General features: G+C 41.3%; 1 protein-coding gene across 1 annotated transcript in view; it reads right to left on the reverse strand.

Annotated features, from left to right (window-relative positions):
* Nucleotides 1-8589, reverse strand: part of LOC132255686 (nephrin-like) — a 43704-nt gene extending 35115 nt beyond the window's left edge. The window contains exon 1 of the mRNA XM_059751803.1: nucleotides 8226-8589. Within this exon, the coding sequence (XP_059607786.1) occupies nucleotides 8226-8322 (97 nt within the window). The 5' untranslated portion in view covers nucleotides 8323-8589. The remainder of the gene's footprint in view (nucleotides 1-8225) is intronic.
* Nucleotides 8590-9904: the final 1315 nt, after the last annotated feature.

The raw sequence follows: 9904 nt of genomic DNA on the forward strand, positions 1-9904 counted from the left end.
GAGGGCATAAAAAGCGATTCATGTGAATCGTAAAAAAAGCTGCTAAGAGAGCTTAAAGTGATTTCGACGCATACTTGGGAAGATGTCTGGTGTGTGTGTGAGCAGATTTTCATGAATTTTTAGTGCCAAACAGAGAGAATAATTCAGGAGAGAATTAAATAAGCTTTCATTTGCATCAGAGTGCATGAACATCCAAGAGGGAGATAATATGGGTGAAGAGTGTACATCACTTCCTGGCACTCCCACAATTTGTATGAAAAAAAAGCCTAAACACTTCTCCGAAACATTTATTCAATCAAACGATTAATAAGGGAAATATGCTGATAATTTTGATTTCACGTCTGAAAATCGACTGAAATCTAACTCATAACTTTAGAACTGAACTCTTCATTCATTGTTAAATGATTTTCTTCCTCTAATGGCTCTGTTGGATTTAATTTTTGAGTGTTCTTAAGGAATTCTGAACAAGGATCTTTTTAGTTTTAAATCGCGGCTGTTAATTAAAAAAAAAAGTTAGGTTATGTTGCACTTTAACACATAATATTCGCCATAAATTTGAATAATTCTAATATCTAAAATTCTAATACTTCTGCTGAATTGTACATCACCTCTGAGATTATCTGCCCCTTGTCAAAAATTACTCTAAACACTGGAGATTATAATCATCAACAAATGTGTAAGACTTTCAGTTGTAATTCCACGTTAACCCAATTGCCTCTTATTTTGATATTCTCTTTAATCAATTTCAACGTCACTCGGGAATGTTTGTAAGTAATTCATGTGATGTTCTAACTGGAATTCTCTGTATCATTCATTAATGGTTGCACTGTGAATTTGCGCAGCTACAATTGTATTATTTTGTCAGGGAGTTGCGAATGTAAACTCTGTCAGTGCAAATATTGCCACACTTGTCAGCAGTCGCGTGAGCTTTGCAGGAATGCCGGGAGATTTACCATTGGCCTGATGAATGTGTTGTTCTGTGAATTAATAAATACAAAACTATGTTCCAGCGCAAGCAGTTGCAATTACACTCCGCAGTGAAATTATGCGGAGTGCTTTTGAGGAATGTTCATGACCAAATTCCCCGAGTTGCGTTGCAGGGGTGAAAAAAGAAGCGTGAAGAAGCACTGCAAGAGTATTGCGGGAGCTTTTTCGCTGGTGCACAAGGAGAGGAAAAAAAACGCTGCAGAGCTTAAAAATGAAAATGATAAATATCTACTTAATGCGCATATCTCATAATTATATTAGACTTTTCTTGTCACAGACGCTCAGTGTTTGTGAGCTCAAAGAGCATGAAAGCGACACTATCGAGGATTTAGGTGGAAGTTATGCTGTTGGAGAGCTTTTGCACCCCTGATGGTGTGTTCTTGCCATGTTTTACCGCTTCAACAGACGTCACGACATGGTTTTATCGAATTCCTCTATATAGTGACAATTTTTATTTATAAAACGATTTACAGTGTCAATCACTGTCAGTCGCTTTTCAGACTTTTATTGACTCGTGTTCCAATTTTCGTGGATTTATTGGCACTTATTCATACATCATTACAGACACGCTTTGGAGCTTTAAATTTGAATATTTCATCATGAAATATTTAGCATATTAATCAACTAGGATTGATGACAAAATAACTGTGTCAAGTTATTGGATAGTGACACCGAGTGGCATGAAAAGTATTGCAAACACTCTCAATAACTCTTCCATGATTTCACATGGGTTGCGATATATATTTCTTTTTTAATTAAATCCCGTCTGAATGCTTCCTTGAAATTGCGATGGCAAACAGATTGAATAACCCAGTGAATTCTCATTAGGATGATCGATGACGCCAAGAGCCCTCATAATATAATCACACTGATGAAATCTGTGTCTCTGTGTGTGTTTGCAGATAATGGACTGCGATTCCACATGTCTTGTCCATGAATTTTACATATGTAGCTCCCCCACAAAAGCTCCAAAAGCTTCTGGGAAACACTAGAAAAGTGTAACTAGTCCGGGTGATAACGAGTTTTCTCTCCTTGCCTATTGTTTATGTGCACACGAGAGTGAAAAAGAATGTTTGAAGAATGAAAAGAGCCAAGAACATGAGGAAGAAGCCCACCCAAACCCTCATGGGATAGTCTCACTCATGTCCATCAAGACGGAAATCAAGGGGTGTCATCAGGGGTTCGCCAATCACGTATTTTCGAGTCGCTACGATGTGTAAAAAAAATCTGGTTTCACATGGGATTTGAACCCGCGTCTCTTCCATAATTGCGCCAGACAATTAGGAGAGTGCGAAGAGTCTCACTGCAGACCATCATGCTGTGCCTGAGAAACCCCTCGACATTTGATGAAGATGATGAAAACAGTTTCAAGGTTTTTGTGCCTCATCCTCGGGCTTTCTCTTCCGCCTCTTGTACACATTGTTTGTCGACAATCAATGGTGGTTGATGGTGTTCTCGTGTGTCTCCGTGCGGGTGGGATTATTGATTGTATTTGACCACGATAATGCCTGCCATCACGGCGCGCTCGAGTCACACAGAGAGATATTCTCTGGGCAACATGAATAGGAATGTGTGGCGACCCGGGGAGAAAGTGATAAAATTACATAAATCAACCCCAACTGCTGATGTTTTGCGCTCCAGCAGTTACACTTTAAATTCACTCTCCCCTCCCAAACATCGAAATTGCACCCCTCGCTCGAGTCATATATTTCATAATTGGGGCGCGCCGTGGGTGGAATCGAATAATTGTGATGTTTATCCAACTGTATTCTCCCTACCTGGGAATTATCTAGTACAGCTCACGGCAGAACTGCCACAATCACCCATTTTGCTTTTTCTCCACCCCGAGTGGATCCCTCTTCCGGTACATGTCGCTCGTTTGCGTCACCCCGATAATGCTAAATGACGCGTGAATTTGGCAAAATTCAAGAATTATGATCCAAAAAGGTGAACATGAGGTGAATGAAGGATTACGAGGGCGAGGGACAGCACGAGAAGTGAGGGGAGCGTCTTTAATTCCTTTAAAAGGAATATTCCAGATGGAAAACTTTGAAGATTCATGCATAGAACAGACTTCACCGAGAGCCTTCACATTTGCTTAAGCAATCATGTGAATGTGAATAAGATATAAGATTAACACAATGCAAGTTCCTCTGTCACTTTGATGTGCTCTGAATTTGCAAGTCTGTCTGTGAAATGAATTATCTGCCGAGATGAGATCAAGACAAAGCCTCAACTGGCAAATTAATCGCCGATCCCACGGGGTCATCACTGCATTAATTAACATCCCCTCTGGACTGTTGACTCTGGGCTCAGCTCCACTTTAGTGGCTTTTGATTTGATGGTGTGGCGCAACCATAAAATATTTCCTCGACAGACGGAAATGATTAATTATCATTCGCCGGAAGAGTCGGTGCTGGAGCTCGTCAGTGAGGGGATGAAAGATTAAAAAGGGGTTCACGAGCATTTTCGCGATTTGTACGGCCCAGTAAAAGTTGTCGTGACAAAGGAACAGCCGGAAAACCACGTCGCAAGCTGGTTGGAAAGTTTTTCAATTAAACACCCACCCAGGAGGCCTTCCGACCAGCCAAACGGTGTGCGGGCTGTAAAATCGAAATTTGCACGCATCGTAAAGTCCGCGACGCCCAGACAAGACGCTCACGGGACGTCTTGACGAGTGCTTAAGAAAAAAGTACACACGACAGGGTGTGGTTGATTATTCACTTTGGGGCGTTGGCGAGACTCTCGAGGGAATCTGCGAACATTATATGGATTTTCCTATGAGGCTTAATTTTAATTACACCCCCAAATGTTGCAAGTCTTAGACGAAGACGTGAATCTTCCCTGGCGGAAATGAGCCTGTCGTCTGGGTGTTTTCTGATAAAGCCCCTCTCTCTCTCTCTCTCTCTCAGTCTTGACGATTTATACTTTATTATTTACAAGCACTTTCCCAGCATTTTCCTCTCATTCACTGTATGAAATTTTCTTCTCAACTAAATCATCAACGCACATCTCCATTAAGCATGGCGTCATGAGACATTTCTCTGACTCAACTTCGGCATAAATTCATGCAGTTGCAAATTGCAAAGCACCGCTTGGAAGTTGTTCTGAAGAGTGCTTAAGAGGTCTTGCAATATTGCTGAAAATGCACAAATTGTTCACTTTTTCTTTTGCATTCATCACAGCATTGTTCAGGCGAGAGAATTAGAGAACTTTTCCCAAGAGCTTCAGACTTTTCTTTTTCGCATCTCCAGGTATTATTCTTACAGCTTTTTAGCATCAACGTGATATATTGTGTCCCCAAAGATCATTTCCACCGTCAACGTAGCGTTCTAGAAAAAGCATGAAATTCCGTTGAAAATTCGTGTTTTTCCCCTTTGCTTATTTATTCACTTCCCTCTTCCTCAAACCCACCCTCGAGTGTTGGGTGTGAAATAATTTCTGGCCGGGACAGCGCTCTATTCCCAATTGCAGACGCCGCAAGAGACAAGGGTGGAATAGTGACGAGAAGTGGTGTACAAAAGTGTTTCAGAAGTGATTTTATGGTATTCATTGGTTATGATTTAGAGGTTTTGAATGGCAGAACTTCCAAAGAATACTTAGAAATCATCTTTTTTCACCTTTCTTTCTATTTTTGATGCCTGGAAATTTATTTACTTGCCAAGAATCATTTATTTAGAGTCACATTCTTAGGCTAGACAAGATTTCTCTAGCAAAGTGTACAAATTCCCATCCATTTTTGCCACCCTTGAGAGTCGGCAGGACTGTGGAATTGATGCGAGTCTCTGGGTTTTTATGGTTGCGACATAGGAAGAAACCACACACAGAGGGACGAGAATTGAGTGGAGAAACTGCACGAGAAACTTCTCCACATTCTTTCGTACAAATAAATCTTTCAATGTTGTCTAGGGTTTTACATTTGTGTGCCGCATATAAAATTAACACATACTTCAGTGGTGGCGATCAAAAGGGGGGAGGAAAAGAAATTTTTCCCGTGCAACCCCTCGACTTTTTTTTCCCCCTCCTCTTTCAGCGCCTCCTTCGCCCCTCGGCGCACAAACGTGGGGTTTTTCCCAATGAGCCCGCGTCATGAATAGTTTCGTTAGCGCAGCGGCGAGGGGTAATTAGCTGAGACTAATTTCTTAATAAGCGGACACGTTTTAAAACTTAACCCTCATTGTGAGCGGCAAACACTGCGAGTGGGGGTGAGATTTATAGGTCACATAATTTTTCCGGACAAACCAGGGCTGCGCAATTGTAAACAGTCCGTCAATGGCTCGGCCAGGGATGTCTGTTGGGATTCTCTGGACGCCTGTGAAGTCTTCATCCTGTCGAAATTACCCTCATCTTCCCACAGCTAAGATCCTTGTCGAAGGACTTTATCCACTATAATCATTTTAACGACTCTGTTAAACTCCGCCTCACTTGTGTGTTTAGGTCCAAATTTCACTACATAGTGCAAATCTCGTCGGACTTTCAATTCGACGGGTGTCTCGAAAACAATCAAAAGCCTAATCGCAATTTTTCTGTAGAGCAAATTCAAAATTTTGCGTTAATAAAGTTGCGAAATTTGCGAAATTTACTTCAAAACCCTCAAAACACCTTCAAATCCGCAGCTAAAGTACAAATATTGCTGTGTATTTATTATTTTGTAAGTATTTTAGTTGACTTCATTGGTGTTTATTGAAATTTTTGATTAAATTAAGAGGAATATTTTTACTTTCTTTAGTCGATTTTTAATAGTCTTCGAGTCAATTTTATCAAAACTGATTCTAAAAAAATCAACTTTTCATTCTTTATTTGAATTTTTCCTTAAGGTTTTGAAGTGAAAAAAAAAATTAAAAAGATATGAGAAATATTCATTCAAAGTCTAAAAAACATCTTAGGATAATTCTGAAAATTGAAAAAAAATCTCAAAAGGTTTTTTATGCGTTTTATTGCAATTTTTAGACATTTTAATGGTAAAACAATGAATATTCGATTTTTCATACGTAAATTTTTGCTTTTAAGATAATTAAAATTTTTTGCTATTGTGTCACAAGATGCAAATTCTAAAATTTTTGTACAGGAAGAAGAAATAAAAAGCTTTTCAAAAATACATAAGACAAAAACTGTGATAAATCGACTTTTCATAGCTTTCAATTCACCCGTCGAATCACCTCAAATTTAAATTTCGACAGTTCGGGTGAAGTTTAATTACTCAGAAAACCAAGGAAAGCCAAGAGAAATCGACGTGCGGTTGCAGATCAATTGAGAAAATTAAGATTTACTCAAGGATTGAGCAAAGTGTAAACTTTATGCACTTTCACTCAATTCAAGCAGGTGTTTCACCGTCTCTCGTCCATTTCTCAGAAATCTGCGCAATTATTGCAATGTTCTTAAGCCCTACACTTGCTCTCCATGTGCCCATGATGGAAACATTCACTGCAATTTACAAAGTGTACTTAATAAACCAGCAGCAATTCATGGACAGGACTTCTCGCGTCCTTTCATTGGCAGCATAAACGCGGTTTAATTAAACACGCGCTCGAGTGATGCTTTTCCCATTTACTGTCGAATCAAACGTTTAGAGCTTTATGATCTCAACCAGTGAATTACATCCGAAGTTCAAAACATTCTATTAGCCTGTGACATAAAATAGCAAAGCGAAATTGTCGCTCATGCCAATTTGGCCAGCAATTCTCGCCCGAGAGACAATAAAGCTCCTAATCGTGATTCCCACTTTACTCTGCAGTGTCTGGGAATTTGTGTGAAGTTTCATATTGGCGATAAAAGGGCCGCACGAAGATGGACAATTCGTGTCACGTTTCATGACATTCTTTCTTCCTGTTTTGACCCTGATTCAATGAGGTGTGATTGTGGAAAAGCTTAATCAAATGCGAGAGTCTCTCAATGTGTGCAGTTTCGCTCAAAATCCCGGAATTCACTGACACCTGCCGCTCAATTTTCTCTTTTCAGCGAAACAAGATCCTTTCGGTGAACTTTCGTGAGTAACACAAGTGCCTCTCAACATTGTAAACAAGATGAATTTTTATTGCTTCCTCAATTAGAAGCCCAGGCTTTCTTCGCGCGACTCCTTTTCCAATTCCTGGCGGAAGTCACAAAAAAAGGTGCTCCACACTGAATTCCATTGCGAAAAGAGGGCGTCAAAGGAAGCAGAGAAATGGAATTTGGCTGTACATTTCCTCGGCTGAGACGCTTTAATGTCTGACTTTTGCAGTAAAGATGTGGGCTCTGAACGGCGGGAAGGAAAGATAAACAGCCACGCATTTCAACGGAAAAATGCGGAACTTTAGCGGGGGTTCAAAGGAAAGAGAGATTTAGCATATTGACTGTAAACGGAGAAGAATAAGGAATACTTTGCGATAGTTTAATGAAGAATAGAGTGCAAGATTTCACTGACTGAGAACTGTTTTTTCTTTCCAGTCAATTTCGGAAGTAATTTACATCTTTTACAGCTTCTTTCAATCCTTTCCCATTTTCTATCGAGGGGAAAAGCCAAGGAAATTTGCTCACAAATGAGAAACAGTAATTTATCACTTTGCGTCGTTTGATGTTTTAAGTTAGAAACTCTGAGATGCCGATGTCTTATTAAATTGCCACAAGTTTATGTGCAGTTATCAGCCTCTTCTTAACTGCCACGATAAACCGTGACAGACGAAAGCGCGCAAATGCTTTTGTCGCTGCGAAGAAGCTTTCAGTCTCAGGAAGCACTAATTAGCTTCAGCGAAGCGCTATGTTTAATTTGAAGCAATCTCGCATTTGAGATTCTCACGACAGCCAACAAAATCCTATTCACACAGCAAATTCAGAGATGCTCGAGAGTGAGAAGTTGATAGGCAAATGTTGAGGCCTCACAAAGGGTTGGAAAATCGATATTCATAATGTTGTGAATGTTGCAATTAGTGTGACCTTTTTGTGCAATTTGAAATTGACATATAATTTAATTGGCAAAATGCACTAATTTTTGCCACTAGAGTTTCAGTAATTAATCCACCTCTGTGGTGTTTTTCAAAGTGTTTTATAAAACTTTTCCATTACACAAATACACACACACAGACGTTTTTTTTCCCAAGAGTTGCGAGGAAGTGACAATTAAATTTTCCCAACCGCACCAAAGATTCCACGAAGAAGAAAAGCTTTCAGGAAAATTAAATACGCGATCATGGGAGTTTCCTCCGCCGCCCTTGGGCACTCTTTCTCCACATTCTTTCGCGCCCCCAGGGTGAGATAATTACCATTTTCATCCTCAATATTGCGACTGGTTGTGGTGCTGCTGCCACTGACTGAGATAATTCCAGTGAAGATTACAGTGTAAATCCATTGATTGAGCATTGCGCGGATGTGCTTATCACTGGGTCACTGTCTCAACACTCAAAATTCCGTCTGTCCTTAAGCGCTGCCGATAAGATACTCACAAAACACTCGCGGAGGGCTTTTCATAACTCTCAAGACGCGCACTATCTCTCCCTATTCGCCTCTGTAATTAACACTTTGCGGTGCGGCAAGTGGCAAAAGTGTGATCAAATTGATGAGAATAGGCAGTGTGACGTCAGTGTGTAGGCCCACTTGATGGCCTATCACGCATCTTCCATCTCCTGAGGGCACATCAGAGAATGATGAGGGGCTTTCGGCTTGACTAATACCAGGCCGAAGTGACTTGACATGACTTTAATAAGGAAAAATTCATGTCACGAAAGCCAAATGTTGCCCTCGAGCACTAAAATTCCACCCTTAGAAACACTCACAGCGATAAATCCAGCACATACACACCCTTAAGTCAAGGACTGGCGCGAGTCGAGCGACAATTCACGCCGCAGCGCAGTGAATCATGATCGCCACGGTGCAGCTTTGCACGCGAAAGCCCAAATGCAGGCTGTGTGCTGGCACAAGTCTCAGTGGGAAATCTCGCGAGAGCCGCCAGACGGTCGGACGAGGTGGATTTGTGCTGTGGAACGCGGTGTAACTCTTACTAAACGCCGCCGCCTGCGTTCATCTCACTTCAGCCCTGAGCATCTTCGTTCACAGCTCGGATGCTGTACTTTCCACACTGCCAGCGAGTCTGTGCAGACATTCTCCGCATTTTCCCGGCCCCCACTCCGGCACAGCGGCGGCCAGAGTGGGGGCGCCGCGGCTCATGCGCCGCGCCGCCGTGGAACTTGAGGAGAAGTCCACGAGGTGCGCCTCCGTGGGCAGCAAAACAGAATATGCGAATCTCATGTGCACCTGACAACACCAGCTGACGTAAATATTTGAATTGCCTGTTTGTGCTAATGTGTCCACTCACGGCAAATGCGCGGAAAATCCGCAGATATTGACAGTCGAGCGCGGGCCAGTGGATTATCCTCGAAGAGCTTTATTTTTCATGTCGGCTCAGTGGCGAGAAAAAAAAATCACGAGAGCTGCTTTGCGCCCATTGTTCATGTTTCAGACACACAACAAGCAATTGCACAATGACGCAAGACTGCAGAAAGTGTGCAGAGCGTCACTCCAGAGTGTGTCGAAAGTCTGAGATAGTGAAGTTTTTCCAGGTTCCTCACAATTGCAATGAATTAATTAAGTCACCGCAAGGCGCAGCTTCTCAAACTTCCTGGTGGCGATGAAATGAATTCTGCAAAATAGATGGAGTGCATGATATAATGCCAAAAATTGCTGATACGCCACAGTGAAAGGGAGGCAAAGACGTATTACTTAAGTGTTTAATTAAACTTTGCGCGCCAGACTCTTTTGCATTTCTCGCATGAGAAAATTACGGGCGAGAAATCTTGATTGAAATATAAATTCACGCAAGTTGTATGCAAAATGGAGAATTATTATTATTATTGCAGGTCATTTATTCCCGCCCAAAGGCAAAAAGGAGCACAAGAACGACAAGTGGTTTCATTCAAGTTGAAAGTCTTGTAGAGTTTAGCAAAAG

Source organism: Phlebotomus argentipes, unplaced genomic scaffold, assembly GCF_947086385.1.
Source record: "Phlebotomus argentipes unplaced genomic scaffold, Phlebotomus argentipes genome assembly contig_5, whole genome shotgun sequence".
NCBI lineage: Eukaryota > Metazoa > Arthropoda > Insecta > Diptera > Psychodidae > Phlebotomus > Phlebotomus argentipes.